We start from the raw sequence: 24,580 nt of genomic DNA on the forward strand, positions 1-24,580 counted from the left end.
ATGTATGTTTTTAACTCAGTAAATAAAAGTAGAAGGCATTTGCTTTTCCAACAAACCAGATTTGTTGGCATTAAATACCTGTCCTACTAAGTCACCCTTCTCCTGAGTCACCTTTATCGATTTCTCTGGAAAAACTACTGAGGTAGGTTCTCATGTTAGCATTATGTTATCAGACTGTAACTTTATTTATTTAATGCTTTTGAATAAGCCCCTTTTCCTTGAACATAGCTTCTTTTCTTAAAAAAAAGTTAAATGGAAAAAATATTGGCTTCTCATTTTCCAAGGGTGCAATTTTATATAGATGAGACTTCAGTGTGGTCTGTATCTAAGAAGCTGCTGTGGCTTTAAAGGCTGGTAGAAGGTCAGATTGATAACACTTCCTAATGTCCTTCTGATAGCTGGCTTCCTTCGAGGCTGCCCTATTTCTCCTTTTCACCTGGTTTACTTTACCTTTGCCTATGTTACCGAGGATTATAGACCAAAAATTTGGACTTTTAAAGTGACATGTAATTTTAATATTTTCCGAGTTTATAGTCTTCTAAATTCATAATTATAACCTGAGGGAGGTGTGCCCAGAGGGTATGCAATAATCGCATAAATAGTGAATATTTTTTGAAATGATCTTTTCCTTGGCTAGTCAAAGATTTTTCTAGACCTGTGTTATCCAACACAATAGCCATCAGCCCTACATGGCTATTGAGCGTTTGAGATGTGGCTATTCTGGATTGAATTACAGTGTTAGTGTAAATTAATACACATTAGGGTTCAAAGACTTAGTACATGGAAAGGAATGTAAAATATCTCTGTAAGAAGTTATTTTAACATTGATTACATATTAAAATATTTTTTGATATGTTGGGTTAATAAGATATTCATAAAATTAATTTCACCTCTTTTTTTTTTTTAATGTCTACTAGAAAATCCAAAACTACACATATGGCTCACATTTGTGGCTACCATTATATTTCTACTGGACAGCTCAACTCTAGAAGGAAGGAAAATATAGAACAAAAAAATTAACTCATTCAGTGTATTTTAGAGTGAGTTACTAAAGGGAAAGCTGAATATCCAATGGTTCTTTTTGTTGTTGTTGTTGTTAGGTTTGGATTTCATTAAAGCTTCTTTAATTCTATCATAAATCTGCCCAAGGTCTCAGTTGGCAAGAGAATTGAATCTTTTTGTTTGCTGTAAAAAATTCTAAGAAAATCCTGAACTCATTTCCAAAGTGACTTATTTTTGAAAACTTTGTAGAAAGCTTTCCATTTATGTGGATTGGAGGTCTGATTAAGATACAGTTTTGAAGGGACTAAAGAATTGTGAAAATTATCCAGAAACTTCTGAAAGGACCTTTCTGGTCTCACAGATGAGGTATCCAGGGCGACTTATGGGCCCTTAGAAGCCGCAGATCAGCCACACACTTCTGCGTTCACACCTTCCTTCCAATAAACGAAAACATCGGGAAAGAGAAAATATTTATTCCTGAGTCTCTATAACTGAATTTATGGATATAACTTGCTGGATATTATTGCCTGTGTAAACCCATGTAAATGTGCACGTAAAGCATGTTTTTATTAGTTCCTACATAAAATTTTTATGATAATGGCAAACAAAGGACCAATTTAGTTTAGCTGAGTTTGTTCTTATTACTCCAGCTTCCAATAGATAAGCAACAGTGCAAACAGTAGCAGTCGACAGGAAGGGGGGGGTGGGTCTCGCAGGGCTGGGGAGGTTGGGGCTTCCCCCAGAAGGCCCTACAGGAGCACAGTAGGGTGAGGCTGGGGTAACCGCCATCAGCTCTCCTCCCAATGGGGAACTGTGGCATATTCCAATTTAGTTTCTGAAAAGGCCCACATAGCTGCTATTGAAAGAACTCCCACATACTGTATTTCAGCTGGAGAATTACAGAGAAAAAAGGTTTAAGTGGCTTATTGTGGGTCATCTCCCACTCTGGGATTTAAACAAAGCACAAACAGAACAAAGTTCCTTTAAACGGGGTGCCTTCATCTGAGTCCCTTCTGTCTGTGGGGTTTGGCAGGCTTGCTGCAGAGAGAGCACACGCCTCTCATTCCCACTACTGCCTTTTTATGTTTGACCCTTGAATGTGGCAAAGGATCCCCACGGTGATCTGGAGGGGAGGGAAGTTTTGCTAGAAGTTGAAGATAAAGCATCTTTCATAAATACTGCCTTTTCCTTCCCAATGACTAGTTAAAAACTGATAGTCTGTAATCTAGCTTGAGCGTCACTCCTGAACCAGAATTCGGGATGCAGGAGTTGACACGTCTACATGTACATCGGGGAACAATAGCAAGAAATACTTTCAGTTGAGTTTGAAAAATGAAAGACACATGATTGTTACAGATAAGGAACACTGAAGGCTATTTTGGACAGAAATCAACTGAGAAAAGGACCAAGCATGGTACGTGGTCTAGGCCAAGGTCAGTCTGGGACACGAATGAAATTACAGCTTAATGATTAGAGGGCTGAAATGGTTTAGATTCTAGACCTTAGAAGTATTGACACATCAAAAAACTCCTAGTTGAGAAGTTTTTTCCTCCAGGCACGTAGCACACCTCCCGCATCAGGTAGGTCTGCACTGGAGTCATCCTTGTGTTGTGCTTAAAGGTCTGGAGAGGGAAGGAGCCTCCTTAACCTCCACCCCCACCTTTCAGATGCATCCCTTTTAGGACTAATTTGAGTTTCTTTATTCTACGCATTTCCTCAGTGGGCGTGTTTACTGGATTCTCAAATGTGTCTTTGTATATTTCATAAACTGTTTCTTAGCATTCTTTCCCCCAGAGGAGTAGTTTTCATTCTTTTTCAAAGATGCTGCTTGCGCTATCTCCCTGTTGGAAGAGCAGTTGCGGGAGCGTGCGTATGCGCGCACGTGCAGACTCGGGCACGTAGCTGTGTTTCTTTACTTTGGCCTCATCTCAGGCTCTGGAAAAAAAAACAATTCTCCTAAATCACAAGCTAACTACAAAATATGTACATGTTGTCTCACTTTTGGCAGCATTTTATGATTCTGCTGCTAGTGAGCCCTGTAGAAATTCAGTGGCGTAATATTCAATACTTACTCCAAGAGGGCTATTCAGGGTAGGAAAAGTTACTCTAAAGGCAAGATTTATTTCCTGTCCTCATGGCACTGACCTTCCAAAATAGATACATTGCTGCCCATGCTAACAAGGGGTTACTACACACACTATGCATTCTCAGTTGGGATTGAAAATTGTAGTTTCTGGCCACCAGCTTCTTTCAGAGATGGCCTGGTTGATCCCAGACTGTGGATCTGAGAGGCTGGGTTGGTTTGTATGATTGGCCTACATACATGGAAACACTGCAGACTTTAAAGTTACTTTGTATTAAGAGTAGAATTGTGGTTTTTGTCCTGGGGGTTGGAGGGGACAGTGAGAAAAGATGACAGACTGAGCTGAGATGTTGTTGCTTTCTCTCGGAAGGTTTTAAGAGAAGAATTCAATTTTGGGGAATTGTAACAAGACTGATTTTTTTAATGCAGTGTAGAGTCTTTTAACTCAGGATTAGATGAATAGCTTTTCAAGTGTATATGAAAGACAAGAATCCCAAAAGATTGGCTCTATTTTAAACAGCAGACTCCAGGGACCCAAGGCTTGTAACAAAAGGACAGATATGGACGAGATGAACTCCTGGGTCCAACTCTGTTAGAGAATAAAGCACATTGGCTGGGATCCCTCAGGTGCTGGGGAATGCCAATCTTGCTGGCTCTGGCTCGAGAACTCGGGGAATCTAGTTAGATACGCTCACAATAAGCTAGTTGGTATTGACTTGGCTAGGCCTGACCTGTATTATAAAATTCTAACAAGTGGAAAGTATAGCTGAGCTTTGGGAAAAGCCATAGCATGCACAATAGAATCATTTCAAAACAAACATCTTAAATGAACAGAGGAGAAATTTGAGCAGAACCACCGAGTAAAGAAATTAGGACACTGGATGGAATGTTACAGCCACAACAGAAAAAAAAAAAAAGAGCAGAATATTTATTTAGTGAGATTATGCAATTCTCTGGTGTCACCTTTCACAGAAGATCTTTGTCTCTTGCTAATGATGCAAAAAGCAGAGGATGGGTGCTGAGAAAATTATATAGACTTAAATCTGACAACTGCAAAAAATGAATTTTGGAATTTAGTTTTGTAACTCGTGAGGTCCACAATTTTTAAATATCCCTCAATTTAAAAGTTTGGTGTTGAGGAAGGATTTAGGGAATACTCTAATGTTATTTAAACTTCTTAAAACATCCTTAATGATAATTTTACTAGTGAAACATAAAATGAAAACACACACATGTAAATAAGTATATTTTATTCATAATGCAAATCTGGGTGAACCAATTTAGAAAACCATCAGATGCGAAGTCTATCATGGGTCTGGTGACGAGATTAGGACCAGTCCTAATTAGGATTAATGAAACAGAATTTCCCAGTAAGCAACCTTGACAAGCTGTCCTCTAAATTCTGAACATGCAGGAATGGTATGAAAGTTCAGATTACCAGCTTTATAAAGTAAAGGATCCTAAACTCAGAAGGTAATAGATAGAAGAACAATTTCAAACATCTTCACAAGATTATTTTAGGTCAGGCCACAAATGTTTGTGTGCTCGTGCACAGGTTTGCAATTAGAGGCTTTAGAGCATTGGTTTTGATTCTTAAGCCATTTTTATTTGAGGAGAAGGGTCCTTGAGAGTGTTCTTAGTTAATGTTCTTTATGGTAGATCTCTGATTTTGGAAGCTAAGATGCAGAGAGGTTAATTGACTTTATTAAGGTCCCACAGCTGGTCATTTGGGTATAACTGAGCCCTCTGGCTTATTGCTAACCTGCAGAGAATGACTCTTTTTCTTCCTCTCTGTATTTTTGGGATTTTCAGTCATTTTAGAGTTCTGCTGTCCTGTTGTTGGTTTTTTGATATGCGTGATTAAGTGGTGTAATTAACTGGCTGTGGCACAAACTAGATGTGTGATTTTGGATAACTCTCCTCACCAGTTCAGGCCTCAGCGTCTTCATGTTTACACATGAAAGTTGTACTAGAATATATCTAAGGACTTTTCTGGCTCTGTTTTTTTTAAAATTGCTTTCTGGATTATGTAGGGTTTGGCATTTCTGCAGTTGGTAAACAGAAGATTTGAAGTTTGGAACAACTGGAACCATGTAAGCCTTTGCATTACTCTGGAACAATCAGCTGACTCTTAAAATCAATTCTTTGTTCACCTATTGATGGTTTGGGACAATGGTGGGAAATGTTTTTGTTGTCAAAGATGTGTTTGCATATTTTTGCACAAAGGCTACTCAAATGTTAAATTGGGGACATAATTTAAAGATGTAAAAGAATATTTCTAAACATTCCTGCTTTATATTTGTTTATGACTTTAGGGCACATTCAACTACATTATCTCATTTCATCCCAGACACAGTCTCACAAGTTTCCTTTTGCTGGGAAAATTGGGGCGAGGAGAGGGGAAATGACTTGCCCAAAGCCTCCTATGTTGTTTCAACCAAGCCAGGCCTAGAATTAGTTCTTATCATTCAATGCAACATTTAGTGAGGGCCCAGTACCTGCCACACCCTTTGCTAGGCCCTGGGATTACACTGATCATTCCATTTGGTCCAGCATGTCACCAATTTGGGCATCCCTCCTTCGTGGCTGTGATATGGGGTTGACCAGAGCAGAGCAGGGTAAACCATGCAATCTAGACCCAGCCTCAAAGCTGGCAGGCTCCTCAAAGGATCCCCAACAAGGAAAAGCAGTTTCCCTGGCTGAGGTGAGCCTTGCAGACCCGTGTTATCATGGCTCCTGGTGTCAGGGCTCTGACAGCTGCAGACCTCACTTACCCTGTGCCTTGTATGGACTCTCCTTTCTAAGCATATGTGAAAGTGTGTGTGTGTATGTGTGTATTTGTGCTACATGCACACATGTCATTGTTGGTTAGGTTCCCAACAGTATCTCCTCAGTTCTGCCCACAATGCAAGGTCACTTTTGCATTCAGCTCGCTGGCCATTCTGCAGACCCAGGTGGGCCACTTACAGCCAATATTATCCACAAGTCCCTCATGACTTTTTCTCATAAGAGCACAAGAAAAATATGAGGAAATGGAATGCCTCCAAAGAATGCACATTTTAAATTCCAGGCTATAATGCACTGCTGATTTCCTGGAAAGTTTTCCAAGCATTAGCCAAGACTTAGTGAAGAACAATGACACAGACCCTGGGAAGGGACTGCTCCTCAGAGATGCATGGTGATGACCTCTACAGACAAGAAAAACACGGCAGATTAAACATAGATGGAAAAGGCCATGATCTGTATTAGAATTAAATGCTGCATCAGTTCTAGCTAATCTAATGTTCAGTCTCTTAATCTCATTGTGTTTACCCTTGGCAGCATAACTAATAAACAATGCCATTCTGTAAAAGTTACACAAAGCAAGTATGCAGATAGTCAAAAATTCCAAGCTCTTTTCTTCAAAGGTTAGGACTGATTTTTAAATGGAAAAGAGGAAGAGGATGTCTCAATCTTGTGAAATAGATCTTTAGTCCATTCGTGCACTTTATCTTCTAGCCCCTTGGGAGCCCAAGTCTAGCTGAAAGTTGCGTCTGGTTGGGGGAAGAACTGGGGCAGGGTGGTGGGACTTCAGCCTTTGGGCTTGATTCCTCCTCTCCTGGAAACCATGTTCCTATGATCACTTGCTCCACATTCCAGAGAATTCCAGCTCTATAGCTCCGGCTGTCACATGCTCACATTCACACTGACTTAGAGGAGCAATTACTGGTGTCTTCTCCCCTTTTTTCATCTATTGTTTTCTCTTTTTTCTCCTTTCTCCTGTTTCTTTTTCCTTTTGTTCCTCTGTCTCTTTGTTCCTTGTTTGCCTTTTCTTTCCCCCATCCCAGCAATTAGTCATATTACCACTATATTGAATTAAGTATATGCTGAAATACCTTATTTTTATTGAATAAAGATTACTGTACCCTATTCATAATTTTGAAAATCAAGTGAAAATAACCTCTTATCCCTTAAAAACAAACAAAACTCCAGCAACCCCAAGCCAACCGAATTAAGTTCATTTTCGTTTGCATGTATTTGTTAATTAATGTATTAATTAGATATGTTCCATGTTCAGACACTGTCCCATGCTGGTAATACTGAAGAGAACAGACGAGGTCCCTACTCACACAGGGCTGATCCTCTAGCTGGGGGAGAGGCTGGGACAGGCAGTTACAAAACGAAAGAGATGCTCTGATAGCATGAGGATAGGTTTGGGGAACATATGGAGGCAGGTGACCCTTATCATTCAGCATGGGGACAATGGTCAGGGTATGCTTCCTGGGGTACTGGCTCTTGGTTGACTCTTTGAGGGTGGGAAACAATGCTAACCTTCCACCAGTAAGTAGAAGGGCAGCCTCTGGCTCCTGAAACACAGGAGCTGACATAGGAGTAGCCTCTGGCCCGTCCCTGATGTCAGGGTTGAGTTGATTAGGGTTGAGATTTAATCTTGACCATTCTACTTAGTCTGAGTTTACAGAGTTGCAAATTGAAAGTGAAATCAATTACATCAAGATTCAGACCATTTGATTTTATTTTCATTTGATCGTAAAAATCACAAGACACTGGATAGAGAGAGCCCTGTTGTGCATATTGAGAAATTATTCAGATGATCCTTTTCTCTTTTGCTTATCAAATCTTTGCTGTTAGCACAGTTTCTGGAGGGGGTAGCCACAGCTGAAAACCTGTACACTCTCTGGATGGTGGTGGGATCTGCACAATATATACTCAAGGGTAGAAAGAAACCAAGCCCGGTGGATTAGCAGCTTCTGGGTTTTTCCATGTGGCAGACGGAGTTTATGCTCTTATTTGATAACAGTTATACCTACTGTATAGGGTCGTTGCCAGGATTAAATATGGCAATACATGTAAAACTCCTGGAATGGAACCTGGCTCGTGATAAATGCTCAACAATCTAATGATTTTGGTGTTGGTCTATGAGGACTCCTGATTTCACGTCCTCAAAGTTTTCCCAGGCTGAAGCTGATCTCATCGTGTCAGCTGGACTCCTTGTGTCCTCATATCTGCCTGAATGTGTCCCTGAAACCACCCCACAAAACATGACTGAGGATTAAGTGTTCAAAGTATTGTGATTCAGCATATCTACATGGTGAATTAAAATGCATCTGTAGAAATACTACAAACATGATGGTAAGACTTCATCATCTGTTATGAAGAATGCAAATGGCCTTGTGATTCGTGCTGCATCTGGGTCTTTCCTAAAGCAGGCGGGTGGCCCTGCCCCTTTACCTTCTAGCAACACAAAGAATAAAAGAAAACAGTTATCAGGTGCTGAGGGGCCAGATTTAAGCCCTGATAACGGGTATCATGAAACATGAGCAGCCTCTTCTATTTGCTGAGTCTCATCTCGCAGGCACAGGCTGATGAAGGCAAGGCTATAAATCGAGGGTGAAGAAAAGGCAGCTCTCCTAGGCCCCGCACGTCGCCAGTTGTGGGATTCTCTTTTGCACGAGGTCACTGAGTCAAATGCTGTGGATGGATAATTTTATGGCCACTAATAAAATTTATAGCCAAAGCAAGCTAAGATAATACGGGTAATCACACGTCCAGCCCTGCGACATAAGAATCCCATCTTGGCCTGTTGGTGCTGGCCGGGGGGTGGACAGACAGCACAGGAGGCGTTTATCTGTCCGACTCAAGGCCAGTCTCAGAGGTGATTTGTGTCCACGCCAGCTGTGAGGACTGGGCCAGGCCTGGGGCAAGCTTCAAGTGAGGCAGTAATTGCCTGTGCTCCGAGGACAGCATGCCAAGAGCGGTGGGAAAAAGAAATGTCATATTTAAATGCCTAAACACAAACCATGAGCCTAAGAAAGGATCTGAATCAAACCAGTTGTGGAAGACTACATTATGAAAAGAATGTTAACCAGCTATTCAGCTGTGACTTGGCAGGCATGAGGGGAGATAAGGGAAGGATGGTATTTTATTTATGTGAGTGTAAAGAAATCAAATGATGTTTGATCCAAGAGCCAAGTTGGCTCAGCCCATCTCCTCTCTGCATTTCCTTACCTCTCCGTGCCCTCCTCCTGCAGCCCTGGCCAATAGGCTAGTTGGGGTCGTGACGTGCAGAGAGCACCTTAGGTTCTTGTCCCTCTTCCTGACTCGGGCCTCAGCATTGATAGTCCTTAGGGCTACCTTCTCTAAAATGGCAAAGCAGGTGCATGGCCACCTGTGACAAGTTAAAAGGAATGAACTCTTTTGTGTTAGAGAATTTTTTTCTTTCTCCGTTTTATTGTGGTAAAAGTAGATAACCTAAAACTTCCCATCCTAACCATTTTTAAGCATACAGCTTAGTGGCGGTAAGTACATTCACATTGTCGTACAAGCATCACCACCATCTGTCTCGAGGACTTTTTCATCACCCAAACTGAAACTCTGTCTCCGTTAAACAATAACCCCCCATTTCCCTGCCCCACCCCACCCCGTGCCTGGCAACCACCATTCTGCTTCTGTCTCTATGAATTTGACTCTTCCAGGTATATCCGATAAGTGGAATCATACGTTTGTCATTTGTGTTTTTTTTAAAAAAATAACTCTTTTGATGAGATAGGAGAAAGTTCATTTTATTGCTCTAATTTTCAGTATATTTTATTCAAGTGAGAAGAATCGAGCAATAGTTAACTTGCTGCAATGTCTGCTGAGACTTCTAAACAAAACTTGTCTTGCCGATGTCAGCTTTTGCCCCTGTCACAAGTCCTGTTTAGGAAAGGTCCACCAGGCTGCCGCAGAGCGCCTGACCCTGCCTTTGAAATGCGTCGCTGTGGTTCCGGGTAGCTCTGCTGTCCAGGCAGAGAAAGGACAAGCAGGGTGAGATTAAAGTCTAAATGGGATCAACAAGTTTGCCCGACACCCCAGGGTCAGGAAGCGCGGGAAGGAGAGAGGCTAGTGGAATAACTTAGTGAGGGCACAAGGCAGCCAGGTCCTGAGGAGACGCTGAAAGACACAGACCTTGCAGGAGAGGAAATCGTCCGGGTTAGGGAGCATCACAGGGCTTCCTTCTGAAGGGCGTCATTTCTTTTGTTTCTCTGCCTGCAAGAATGGAATAAACATAACTCGTAAAATGAAGTGTTTCAGTCACTGGAGGAGTGGTACTGAAGCAAGCAGCATGCACCCGTGGTTGTCAGAGCAAGAGTCCTTCATAGCTGCCTGTCCTAGGTGCAGAAGGAGGAGTCTGGTGGGGTGGCAAAGTGGCAGCCACTCCTTGAGGGGAGAGCCTGTTCTTGGGGCCCTCTCTGCCAGATACACTTGTGGTCAGCTCCAGAAGTGACTCGACGTAGGGACTGAGACATACTCCTGCAATCAAGGCAAAGACTCATATGTAGAAAGGGACATACATTTTCTCTCTTTCTCTCTCTGATATGAACAAAAACTATATAAGGTTTATGTGGGCCCATCTGGATCGTGCTTGCTGGAGGAAGGGGCCTTCTGTCTACTGTCAGCTTTCTGGTATCTGTGTGACTTCAGTGGAACATCTGCACAAGCAGCTACACATTGTTTATCTTCAGTTTGGGGTGCATTGTTTGAGCTTTTCCTTTTCAGATTTCCTTTCGTAATTTATATTTTACAGAACATACATAGAAGTGTATTCTGGTATCCTAATTCCCTAAGAGCACGACAACTGACCGCACAGAAGCATCCTAAGACGATACCAAGGGTTAAAAATTAGCTGTGACTGATCTTTTTCAAGATAATTGTGAGTTGATTTGTTCTAATGTAGATCGAAAATATTTATTAAGCACCCACTGTTTACAAACCATAAAAGACATTAGGTAATAATGTAACTAACAGATAGCAATAAAAGATCTCCCAAGACAGTGAGATATTAATTGTATAAGAGAAAATGTTATTAAGTGTTATTTTCTGGGATTTGTAGGGGGGGCATAATGTCATTAAATGTACTTAATTAAAGACTGAGTAGGAAGCAATTGCTGTCCATAGATGTCTCTACACAGGAAATAGATACTGTTTGGCATTCCCCGCTGTCTTGGAGGAGTCAGACAGAGGTGGCTTTCGGGGTCAGTAATGCCGTTTATGATGAACCTCCATGCTGACACAGTCTGGTGGCTCTGAGTCCTTTCTTTAGTGGCGAAGTTAAAGGTCAATGGCTTGCAGATTGGAATTTGCCATGTGGAAGCAACTGTTGTAAGAGCCAAACATGTTTTGTCTTGATTCTGTGGTCAAGATCATAACCAAATTTAAGAGTCACTGTTTCTCTGGGGACGAGTACTGAGCTCCTCAGACTGAGGTATCTGTGCAGAAATGCAACTGTGGTTGAAAGACATGAATCTTACCTAAGGTTAAAATATAGAGAGAAGCTTTATTTCTATGTGGTCTGTGAAAAGCAGCTCCCACTGCACACGTATGGTGCATGGGAGTCCCACGTATATCGAGGACCCCACATGGACACGCGTGCACACACATGTCGGCACCTGTGCAAACACATGTACACCCTCTCCCTGTAGCTGGTCCCTTTTACTGCTACCCTGTATTCATTTTACCACCCCTGCCACCACCCAAAGGATAACGATGTGGTGTTCAGAAAGTAACAGATGCCGTAAAGTTAGTGAAATGGTCTCGTGTAGCCAAGATGGAGCTAAAAGCAGGTTTTAATGAGAACTAAACCAGACAGAATCCTGTGGTGAAAATCTAGTCCCCCTAAAGTTTGTGATTGGGACCGCTCAGTGTGTTTTCAGCTGCTGCTTTTAGACTATGACAATGACACATAACCAAGAGAATGAGTCCTTTCCGCTAGGATTTCAGGTTTTTCAAAGTGTCGGATGAATGTTTTGAGGTTTTTGAACCCGAGTATAATCAGGAAGAATCATGGATCTCACTATATCACGAGAGAAGAAATAAATTCGTAACAGTCTGAAAAGCTTAGAGGTAAACCATAGCCCTTTAAAAATAAGGCTCTTGGCTCAGAATTATACAGGGAAGCTACAGTTTCAAGAGAACTCCTGCTGTCTCGGGGATGTTCTCTAACAGTGGATTGCGGGGAAGAGGTCCTGAGAGCAGCCTGAGTTAGGAGGTGGTCTTGCAGGGGAGAGTTCAAGGTAGGGAAATTGCACTGAGGGGTAGAACGCAGGATGAAAACCACCTCAAACAGCTCGGAGTTCCAATCTGGGCTCCTTTTTTTACTAGCTGTTCCCCTTGGGGAAATAGCTCAGTCTCTCTGACCCTCGGTTCCCTCATTGGTGAAGTGGTTGAACTGTCTTGGAATCCAGTTTTGGTAGGTGACCATCCAGTACTGCAGTGGGGGCTCTGCAGGCATCTGCTGAAGTCCACTCTTAGTTCCATCTCGTGGTCACCCACCTGGCTTGGACGCTGGAGAAGGGCAGGGGTCCTCTGGAACTCATCCCCTCGCCCAGTGGAGTTAGAGTAGCCAAGGCTTTCAGGGCAGACTTTTACATACAGAACAGAGTCTTTATTATATAATAGCTAGGAGCAAAAAGCAGGCCCCTCTTAGAATTGCTTTTGAAGTATGGGAGGTCCTGACTGGTAGGAAAGGCCACTGCCCAGGGATAAATTTCAAAAGCCAAGAGGAGGAGTGCTATCGAGTAGATGGTGTGTCCAGTATCATGGCATACAAACTCCTTAAATCCCTTAAGGGATACAGTGGAATGCCACTCCTGAGAACCACTCTGGGTAGGGAGGCTGCGGAATCGAGGGAGTTCACGGTGAGGGCCCGAGGTCTGTGAGAGCTCACTCGTGTTGGCATGACAGGGCTGAAACCAGTGGGCCCCACGTTCTCTTTCCTTCAAGAACCCATGGGAAGTGACCGAGCTCTAGCACTTCCTTCTCATCAGGCCTCCACACCAGGCCTGGCAGTATGCTGCTCACCCCATGGACACTGAGCAGGGAGCATGAACCTCTTCTTTCCTCTAGTACCCACCAAGGCCCTCTTTGACCTAAAGATTTGGCTAAAATCATATGTCGGAAGCCTCCCCGTTACTAAGTCACAGATAATATTTCTACACACATGTACACACACACACACACACACACACACATATGCGCACATACACCATTATTGTAGAGAGGGGAGACAACACATGCCTTTGGCTGACGTGAGTTTTTCTGTCTAATTTTCCTTCAAACCTCATGAGATGCTGATCAGCATTGAAGGGGTCGACCACATAAGGTCATCCTTTATTCTGTTAATGATGATGTAATTGTCGTAGATAGGGATTGTTAACCTTCTTTGCTTAACATAAAAGCAATTCAGGGACAAAGTGTCACAGTTTCAGAGAGCCACAGAAAGAATTCGAATTGGACAAGTTCTTCCAGCGCTAAATCTCATCTAGTAGGCAATTATTTATTTCTTTGAGTAGTGGGACAGTTCAGTGGGACCTGTTCCTGTCTGCAGATTGGCTCGCACAAATCACTTCTCTGGTCTGTAGGTGTCTTATCTATAGAAGAGAATTCTGAAGGTGATGATCTTGGAAGTCCCTTCTAGCTCTAAAAGTTTCTGTGATTCTAATTTCTAAAAACAATTGGTTATTGAATAATTCTGTGTTAGGCTACTTGCCATTCACCACACATGTCCTGGCGGCTTCTCTCTGGGTTTGCGAGGACAGTCTACACATATGGAGGCAGAAGAGTTCCCTTCTCCTCCCTCCAAACGTTGGATTATAAATACAATAATGACAAGGAAATAACACAAACAGGAGATCAGATGAGAGCCACCATAGTGAACCCATCGAAGTATATAAGGTGTAACAAACTGCACGCCATGTTCATTTACTGGCTCACTGGCTTTCTTCAAATGTCATTGTGTGTCGCAGTCAGATGTGTCTTGTAGACTGTAGCTTCTTGATGAAAAAAAATGATGCTGTGAATTTTGGGTTATGTTCTGTGTTTGGACATTGTCCAAGATGGCATGATATGTACCATGTGGAGCTTCACAATTACTGTTTAGCGGGGACAACAGTGCACACGGTCACGTCCTCAGCTCCCAGGTTGTTTCAGTTGTCCCCTCTTCCTACCTCATTCCTCTGGGACAGTAGCAGCCGGTGGAGGGGAGCCCGCACCCCACGGGCAGGAGAGGAAGCCCAGGGAGAGGGGCGTGGGCTCTCTGCAGAGTCGGCAGGGAATGTCCTTCAGGCCATCAGCTGCTTTTGCTGCCTTCTCTCCGGTTTCTCTTACTTGGGTCAAGTTTCCTTACTGTGTGTTGAATGAATGAGGATAAGAAAGTGTGTGTTGGCAGAATTTCAGCTGAATAATGCCAAGCCTTTCCGAGTGAGAGCATGAATTTAAGCAGAGCAAAATTTCAAGTCAATGGGACTCGGAGTAATGGCTATTCTGCTAATAATGAAAAGTACAAATGTTTTTATGTTCAAAGGTTAACAAATGGGATTCTCTCACTAGCTTACTGGCCTGCTCAGTTACAAAGTGGAAACTGTTCCGGATCTTTGCTTCATTGCACTTGTATTTTCTAGGTGATTAGAAACATTTTCCAGTTAGCAATTAGGGGTTTTAGCAGGCTGGTAACATTTTTTGAACCGAAGTTTATTTATTTATTTATTTTTTAACATAACATTTTCCCCTTTTGCACAGACTGAAGTTTTAAAGTAACCGGTTTTCCAAATAGCACACTTAGACTTTGCCTGCCTAAGTATTAAATTTGTCATGGGATTAGCACTTTCCAAAAGTCTCTTTCTACACAAGATTCTCATTTTTCCCGGAAGTATAGTTCTTCATAGCTCATTATGCAGATTTAGGCAAAATGGACTCAGCCCCGTCCACTAGAACTTCCGATATAAAGGCAATCATTTCAAATAAAATAGAAGCCATTTATCTTAATGAACCAGTGGGAAAATGAAGTCTGTTGAAATGATCTAGACACTTCAGAAAAACCGTTGGTAATTCATGATGGCTCTATCTATTTTTATTCACTTCTCTAAGTTGCCCGTGTTGCTGACTTGCCGTGGCAAAGCACCGCTACCAAATACTGTAGTATTTTGTTTAATTCCTTATGTTCTTCATTAGCAGGCTTACTTCTCCCTTCATAAAACCACACCTTTGCCCCACTCCTCCATTTGAGAGCATTTGGGGCCATTCCTGTTAAGAAACCAGCATTAGCTGATGTTACCGTTCTGGTCTTGGGCTGCAAAAAGTGTGTCGATAATGGTTCATGCTTTCCCCTTCAAATGGAGGGGAGACTCAGACATAATCAAAACTTACAATGTCAGGGGGTAATTTTATTCCATTATTTTTAATGAAAATGAGGAGATTCCCAGCTAAAATGCTGAAAAATAGCCTTCTAGAAGCCTAAGCACCCCCAAGTACTGAATGCAGGTGGGATGTAAACCTATTTCCTCTTGCCTTCCTCCCCCTTCCCCGTACTTTTGGCTGTCAGGGGTCCGGAAATGCAATGGCCACAAGTAATGAGCCAGTATCCATTTTCCTTCTCAGATCTCTCAGCTGATGACAGAGAGTGGCCGGGAGGGGCTGACAGAAGCAGCGCTGAACCGCTACAATGCAGATAAGCCTTCCGCCAGCAGCATCCCAGCCTCCCAAGGCTCATGCGTGGCCAGCGAGACTTCCACAGGCGCCTCGGTGGCCGCCTCCTTCTTTGCACGGTAAGAGAGGGGTTCCGATCCGTGTTTCTTTCAGATGAGCCCGTCTGCTTAGCCTCTCACGTGGACCAGTTCAACTAAAACACTGCAAAGAGTTTTGGGCCATTCTTTGACTTCACTCTTTAAGACAGGGTTTCTCCACGTTGGCCCTGTTGACATTTTGGACCAGCTAACTTTGTTGTGGGGACTGTGCTGTGTGTTGTAGGATGTGTAGCAGCACCCTTGGTCTCTACCCACTAGATGCCTTCTCCAGATGTGACTACCAAAAATGTCTCCAGACATTGTCAAATGTCCCTGGGGTCGAGAACCACTGCTCTAAGTTTACATGGCTCTAAAGATGGTCCTCCTCAGGATGAGGACTTTTGGAGGTGCAGTGCTGTGGCTGGTGTTTCTAGATTTATCTTCTCTTTACAAAAAATGAACTGCTTAAAAACTATCAAATAGATGAAAATTTCTTTTTCCTTCTTGACAGACTAGCTGGATAGTGATCAAATACTATTCAGCTAGTCTTGGAAACTTAAAAAACACAAGGAACAAAAAAGAAAGGTATTTCAACAATGTTTTCTGCCTAATTTTAGCAACATGGCAGAGACAGAGCAGGAGACAAGGAACAGCTGAGCAGGAAAGAACTTCAGGGATTGTCTAATTCCATCTCCTTATTTTATGAATGAGGAAACTGAGGACCAGGCAAGTTCAGCTATGAGTTAGTTAATAGCAAAGCCAGAAATAGAAACCAGATTCCTCTACTTTTTTCTCTCTGACTCATTTTTTATTTGATACTTGGAACTTAACCTTAGGAAACTTTCTCTACCTAGCATTCACAAGCTCCTAAGGAAGTAGAACACAGAGTAAGTACAGTAGCACCAGACATGAAATTAGAAGCCTCGATAGGTTCAAGTTCCAGCTCTGCCTCAGTTTCCACATCATAAAATCAGGATAACACCTACTCTGCAGGGTTGCTGCGAAGATTAAAATAAGATGATTGAAAATTATAAAGTACTGTACAAATGTTAATTCCATATGGAGTTAGCTAGTATGTCGCTAAGAAGGAATACTGTATGGCTTTTCTTGTTATCCTTTTGAATGGTAAGATTCAAAACATAAATATGAGGAAGGTACTCTGATTAGGAGAGCAGGAACAGAGAGCTAATATCCTGGGTTAAGGTACCATAAAGGCAGCACATGGGGTTTGTTGAAAGATTGGCTTTGAGGGTCTGATTGTACTTTGGTGCCATGTTTATTGTCTTCTGAACTCTGCGGCCAACTGAAATGTGTGGGAAGTAGCAGGAAATATGTATACGCTGGCCACCCAACAACGGGGGCCATTGTGTTAGCTCCATCTGCACATGGAATCTCTGTGTTGTCCCAGACTATTGAGCAGGGAACCCAGGATCCCTGGGAGGTCATGTTCACACCATTTGGGGGGAGGAAATGAGACACTTGATTATAGGATTTTTTCACCATAATCATGAACTGATGATCATTGCTTATAAAACACATTGGGCCATGCAATTGTTTGATGAGTAGAACAAGAACAAAAAAACCCAATTTATTGAGTGTTACAGATGTCTACTTTTCTCCTTTTAAAAAATTTGTTGATTGACTAACAAAAATTATATATGTTTATGGTATACAATGTATTTTGAAATATGTATATATTGTGGAATGAGACTTTCATTTTAAATGTTTGCTTTTCAGAACTATGGTAGAGGTCTGGGTGGACCTTGTTGCGTCTCAGATTCAGCATCTATAAAAAGAATTCCAATTCTGAATAAGCAATGATACCTTTGGACAATGTCACTCCAGGTGTGGTCTATAGACTGATGCTGGTCCACATACAGTTACTGGTCTGGGATAAGTGTAGAAATTGAGAGGAACCATTTAGGAACATCTGTTGACAGAATAACTTTCTATCTGTTGAATCTAAGAATAAAAAATTGGGGCTTGTATTTTGTGTGTAATTAGAAATAAAAGGAAAAGTGGTCCTTCACTGCAGACAGTTTGAGAAGCACTGCTATAGAGAAGGATGGAGCCCAAAGCACCTGTCCTGTCCTTTCATGCCTCTCTTGCCAAAATTTCTTTATATCTTTAAATAGCATCTTAGTAGCTGTCCTTGCTTAAGAATTTCAGTACCCTATTATTTGGAAAAAGACTTTTTCTTGAAAAAATAACAGTGGACCCAAAAAGGGATTGGCAAAATTGATCCTCAAGTTAGTTCACTATCTTGTGTTGGCTTTGAACATAAAGAACGGGGGACTCTCCTTTGCGTGATTTTCCCATTAATAGGAAGTGGTGAAGGAAGGTGTGATTAGATTTTCCCATTTGTTGACTGTTCACTTTGAATAAAGATTTGCTTAATTATGTACTTCACCTTATAACATGAAGTACATGAAACCCAATAAAAACTCTTGGGTAAAACCCTAGCTTTGTAGGTAGAAGCAAGGGAATCTTCATTTGTATTTGAAGAGCAGTGAGCCGATTTTGGATTATGCATAGAATTGAACCCTGGAAAATAAAATGAAACTATTGGATGATTCTACATCTTCATATTGATTTTTCTTTCCCAAATAACCATTAAAGATTGTGGTTTTTTTTTTTTTTTATTTATGGAGAAAATGAGCCTCTGGAGGATTTTCATTCTACATTGAGAGCAAGTGTTTGACAAATGGTGAAAATTGCCGGTGATTACACGAGCCTTTCAAAGACAATTTTGAGTTTTGGCAGAATGGGTGTGGCCGGCTCTGTGGAGTTAGTGAGCACGTGGACTTTCTGTTCTGCCTTCAGACATCACTTCTAATTGGAATATTTTTTGTTTACAGCTTTTTTTTAATTTCAGCATATTATGGGGGTACAAATGTTTAGAGTGTGTATATTGCCCTTGCTCCCCCACCCCCAGTCAGAGCTTCAAGCGTGTCCATCCCCCAGACGGTGTTCATTGCACTCATTATGTTTGTATATACTCATCCACTCCTCCCCACTCCCATCTGCCCAATGCCCGATAAATGTTATTCCTATATGTGCACTTAGTTGTTGATCAGTTAAAACCAATTTGATGGTGAGTACATGTGGTCATTATTTTTCCATTCTTGGGATACTTCACTTAGTAGAATGGGTTCCAGCTCTACCCAGGAAAATACAAGAGATGCTATATCACCATTGTTTCTTATAGCTGAATAGTACTCCATGGTATACATATACCACATTTTATTAATCTACTTATGGATTAATGGGCACTTGGGTTGTTTCCACATCTTTGCAATTGTGAATTGTGCTGCTATAAACATTCGAGTGCAGGTGTCTTTTTTATAGAATGTCTTTTGTTCTTTTGGGTAGATGCCAGTAATGGGATTGCTGGATCAAATGGTAGATCTACTTGTATCTCTTTGAGGTATCTCCATATTGCTTTCCACAGAGGTTGTACTAGTTTGCAGTCGCATCAGCAGGGTATGAGTGTTCCTATCTCTCCGCATCCATGCCAACATTTGTCGTTTTGGGACTTTTTGATAAAGGCCATTCTCACTGGAGATAAATGATATCTCATTGTGGTTTTGATTTGCATTTCCCTGATAATCAGAGATGTTGAGCATTTTTTCATGTTTTTTGGCCATTATGCTGTCTTCTTTTGAAAAGTTTCTGTTCATGTCCTTTGCACACTTTTTGATAGGGTTGTTTGATTTTTTCTTGCCCATTTTCCTGAGTTCTAAATAGATTCTAGTTATCAGCCCTTTATCGGATGTGTAGCATGCAAAAATTTTCTCCCATTCTGTAGGTTGTCTTTTTGCTCTCGTGACAGTTTTTTGGCTGTGCAGAAGCTTTTTAATCTGATCAGGTCCCATTTATTTATTTTGGTTGTTGCTGTGATTGCCTTTGGGGTCTTCTTCATAAATTCTTTGCCTAGGCCAATGTCTTTAAGAGTTTTTCCAATATTTTCTTCTAGAATTCTAATAGTTTCAACATCTTAGGTTTAACTCTGTTACCCACCATGAGTTGACTTTTGTGAGAGGAGAAAGGTGTGGATCCTGTTTAAGTCTTCTACATGTGGCTATCCAGTTTTCCCAACACCATTTATTGAATAAGGATTCTTTTCCCCAGTGTATGTTTTTGTCTGCTTTGTCAATGATTAGATGGCTATTTGAGGATGGTTTTATATTTGGGTTCTAATTTCTGTTCCACTGGTCAATTGTTTACAGCTTTTATGTTTAGTTTTGATCCTTTCTACCAAATTCAAATGAAATTTTCAAGCAAAATCATGTTAAGGGCATTTTTGATTATCAGTGGCTTTTATTGAAATTTTTCCTATTTTCTTCATGGAAGTAAATGCCTTTCCATTCTGTTTTCATGGGTTCTGATGACTTCAGATTACTCACTACCTTCAAATCCATGTTCCAGAATATGTTTGCTCATTATTGGGTTCATCACATTAGTTAGAGCTTCTCTTTCTCTCCCTCTCCCCCTTCTCTGTGATATTAGCCTTTTTCAAAATTTTTTTAGTTAATAAAAATTGCATAAATTGATGGTGTGTGCAATGTGGCATGCCACATGTTGTACTCGGATGCTGGGCATCCACCTGTATGGGTGAGTGGGTCTTAAATCCGGCTCACCGTCTGCGGGCCCTCTCTTCCTACCCCTTATTGACCCTCCTTGGGAAAAGTCTGACTTTACATGATTTTTTACTATTGATTAAAAATATGTATGTCCTGGGTTTGGAATTTTCTGGGTAAATCTTGATGTTCACTTCCATATAACATTGGCCTCAAATCCATTTTGTATTGCCCATGTGCTCTGCTTTCTTCTCTTTCTCACTCGCCAAGTGTTCATTATTTCCTCCCACCAACTCCTCCACCTCCTTGCTGTTGTCCAAACTCATTCTTTTCTCAGAGATGTTATGTTTTCTGTCCATCTCCATCTCTTGTGCTATTTCTTCGATCTTTGTTTTTAAACAGCTCCTTGCATTACCTAGCAGTGTTCTCCAAGCCTTTCGAGTGTGTCACTGACTTTTATGACTGATGTGACCAGTATCCCCTTGAGTCTAGAGGTTGCTGTGGCATTAAAACCAAGACCTGCTCGGGTCCTGGGGTCAGAGAATAAGCTAAACAGAGAGGTCTGATCCCCGGCTCCAAGGCCCTGCCTGCAGAACCACATGGCTCCTCTTGTCAACCCCCCGTGTGGCCTGCTCTTAGTGCTCTTAGTGCCACCATATGGGATGTATATACATACATGCCAGCTATTACTGGGATGATGACTATCATTTCCACGTTCTTGCTGACAGCCAACTCAAATAGCACCTTGTTGTGCTGGTTCCAGCAAATGCTTTTTCATATATAATCTTGTACAGTGAAGGCTTTCTTTAGTCCCTGGGCACTTAACACGTAACAGTGGTACTTGGTTATATGCTAGGAGTTTAGTAAGTCAAAGAAGGATGAGAAGGAGTGTGGAACTGCTCACACTTCTTTTGTCCTTCTGTCAGGTACAGTTCTCTTTAGGGATGCTTGCATCTTCCCATTATAGATACATCAACAACATTACAGAGAAAAACTATCCTAAACACGCCACAATTGATCTCCAGTGATCTAGGAGGAGAAAAATGGAGCCGGGTGCACAAGATCCAACTCTTGGGCATCAATTTGCTATGGAGAGACAGGGCATAGTTTCTGCCTCCAGTTTTAGAGCTTGGGACAGTTAATTTCCAGCACTGTGTCCATTAGGATAGAATGATACCTCTACCCAAAAAAAAAAGCCTCAGAGCTTTTAGGGGTAATATTACAGAGCTTGTCTGTGTTATCATTATTATTATTTCCATTTCTTGTTTTCACTGAGCATATGGTGCCTACCCTCGTTTCCCCACCACCACCACTACCTCACCAGGGTCTCATTCTTAATTGGTGTCTGTTCTTTCCCCTTTTCCCCCCATTCCAGCTCTGCCTCCCTATTTCATGGCTTCCCACCGAGGCAAGGCTACCATTGAGCTTCCTATGGGACACTTGTGGTCATGGCCAACATGCATAATTGTGCCATTTGCTCACGGAACAGGGACATCCAATTGTAGGGGTGAGAGGGCCTTAAATCCAGCCACCACTGTGCTGGCCCAGCTGAGCTGCCTCCCGTGGGGCTCTATCTGCAGAGAGGGCATCTCTTTCTCAGTGGCACGCAAAGTCTGGGTTCATGTTACTCCAGCCATTCCTGCGTCCTTCCCTGGTGGCTAAGCAGTGTCAGGGCAGAGATCTTCGAGGGCCTAGATTGGAAGCCAAACCCCTACCCTCTGGGTTTCTTGTTTGTTTGTTCCTGACGGGTCGTAGCTTTACTTTTCTTAAAAAGACTCCATGGACTTCTTGGAAAAGGGGCTCTTACTCATGTATATTGTTGTGAGTTTTCAGGAATCATAGCTACATGAGTATAGTTTCACTTTAACTCACCTCAGTTGCCATATGAAAGGAAAACATTAAGCAGCAGCCAAGTATATATTTAGTGCCATCAGATTTCAAGGGCCCCAGGAAAGTTTCAGGTGTTTGCTCCATGAAGTACGTCCTGAATTGCTTATGAGAGACAGTGAAAGTACTGAAGAAAATGTGGCCATAATTCAATATCTACATTATTATCCCTTATGTTAAAAAAAAATCCTAAAACACCTCAGAAAGATAACCCTAACATCCAATATGCAACCCCCAGGACTGTTCTATTTTGGGGTGTACAGACTGTAACAGAAATGGCATTCATGGCTCAGCGCACACCATTCTGGGCTGGTGATCTGTACTAAAGAAAACCACCAGTGTTCTCAGCCCTCTTCCCATCTCCTGCTGCAGGGAATGTGTCAAATGGGGCATTTTCTGATTAAACAAGTCCTTTGTCTGACTGATAGCTGGTTGGGGTGTTGGCAATCAGCTCACAACATCTGGGAATCATTTGCACAGCTTTGCCTGGGTTGAAAAGCCAATTCATGTCTTGGTGTGGATGTTTGAAGGCAAAGCCATTTCAATGAGGCTGAAGGATCCCAGTGATTCTTTTTATTTTTTTGAGACAAGAGTCTCACTTGGTTGCCCCAGGTAGAGTACCATGGCATCATCATAGCTCACTGCAACCTCCAACTCCTGGGCTCAAGTGATCCTCTTGCCTCAGCCTCCTGAGTAGCTGGACTATGGGCGTGCATGATGCCCGGCTAATTTTTCTATTTTTAGTAGACATAAGGTCTTATTCTTGCTCAGGCTGGTCTCGAACTCCTGAACTCAAGTGATCCTCCCACCTCAGCCTCCCAAAGTGCTAGGATTACAGGCATGATCCACCGCACCTGGTCAAGATCCCAGTGATTCTTGTTGAATACTCTCAGGGTTAGGCTTTCTAGTTCTTGTTGTACATTTTGAGTAGTGTCTGTTTTTACTGATGTTGGGGGTATTGGGGGGGAGATGGATATTGGATAAAGCAAAAAGAAAGATAGGGAGTAGCCCAAGGTTGAAGCCTCAGCCTGTCATTGACGTTCTGACTTTGAGCAAGCGACTTAACCTCTCTCTAAGCTTCAGTTTCTTCTGTTAAATGGAGATTGTCCTATCTAGGATTATGGTGAGGATTAAATGAAAACGCGATAGTACTTTGTAAACTTCTTCTAAACCTTAGAGGTGATGTTAGGGTAGCACTTGCAGTAAGTTCTGTCCTCAGCCGAAAATCCAATGAATTCTCAACATTCTCTGTTGAGTAGATGACTTTTGTCATGCCCATCTTTACAGTGTATCTATGTGGCACTTTTTAGTTCTGCCTAATGACTACCAAGGCCTTCTGTGGCAATCGTAAAGATCTGGCATCATGCCCCAGAGAGCAAAAACTGCCTATACCGGGAATTGAAGACCAGTTGGCTCCTAAAGCCTCACCCATTGTGAACCAGACACCATTGTGATTGAAAACATCAGTGACCCACAGGGAGAGAAACTCACCCTCAGGGAGCTGCATTCTAGGAGGGCTCCAGTTAGGTGGCTACATACTTCTAAATCTTTTCAAGGTGTTTCATCATTTTTGTTTTGTAGCCCTAGAAAAACTGGTCTCAAACAGTAAGAAAGAGAATGAAGGGAAAATGGAAGAAGGGGAGGAGCATTAAGAATCCTATTATCATGTAACTTGGTAGTGACTCAAGTACAGCAAGTTGGAATTGTCATGACACTGACAGTGAAAGAGAGAGTAAAGAGTAAATAAAGAGTAAATAAAATAATATAGTAATCAGAATAAGTATTGCTTTTAAGTGTGGAACTTACATCTGTCCTGTAGAGTGCATGGAACAAATTCATGTATGAGATTTATGAGAGCTGCGTAGGAAATGTGTGCTGAGGCAACATTTGTGTTCTGTCAGCATTAGTAAGGAACAGAGTAATTATTATGTACTTTTTAAAGTCAAGTCATAATTTGATACGCACTGATTCTATGTTTAGATTTCAGTTTTTCCATCTCGCTATTGAGTCATTAAAGTTTTGTGGCTCTGAATATTTGAAATTATTTGGACACCCAAACTTGGAATGTTCCTTTCTGAATTGTGATAATGCTAGCAGATTTTTGAGGTAAGAAAAAGGCAGTTTATTTGCTTCAAAATAATATAGCTTTAGTAGGGGACTGGCAATACTTAAACACTGTTTCATCTCCGCATTTAGAGGAAAGCAGTAGACAGGAAAAGTGCATATAGCACACAATCTACTTACATAATAAAATCTGTTTCTTTGGAATCAGTGGAAATGAGTCGTTTTGGGAAATAATTTCTAGAACTTTTATCACTTTTAGCTCTTTTTTTTTTGAGACAGAGTCTGGCTCTGTTGCCCTGGCTAGAGTGCCACAGCGTCAGCCTAGCTCACAGCAACCTCAAACTGGGCTCAAGCGATCGTCCTGCCTCAGCATCCCGAGTAGCTGGGACTACAGGCATGCGCCACCATGCCCAGCTAATTTTTTCTAT

General features: G+C 41.9%; 1 protein-coding gene across 1 annotated transcript in view; it reads left to right on the plus strand.

Moving 5' to 3' along the window:
• KIF26B (kinesin family member 26B) overlaps nt 1–24,580 on the plus strand; it is a 451,375-nt gene that overhangs the window by 201,383 nt on the left and 225,412 nt on the right. Inside the window, exon 4 of the mRNA XM_012644360.1 lies at nt 15,497–15,663. Coding sequence (XP_012499814.1) covers nt 15,497–15,663 — 167 coding nt within the window. The remainder of the gene's footprint in view (nt 1–15,496; nt 15,664–24,580) is intronic.

Source organism: Propithecus coquereli, unplaced genomic scaffold (genome assembly GCF_000956105.1).
Source record: "Propithecus coquereli isolate 6110/MARCELLA unplaced genomic scaffold, Pcoq_1.0 Scaffold210, whole genome shotgun sequence".
In the NCBI taxonomy this organism is placed as follows: domain Eukaryota; kingdom Metazoa; phylum Chordata; class Mammalia; order Primates; family Indriidae; genus Propithecus; species Propithecus coquereli.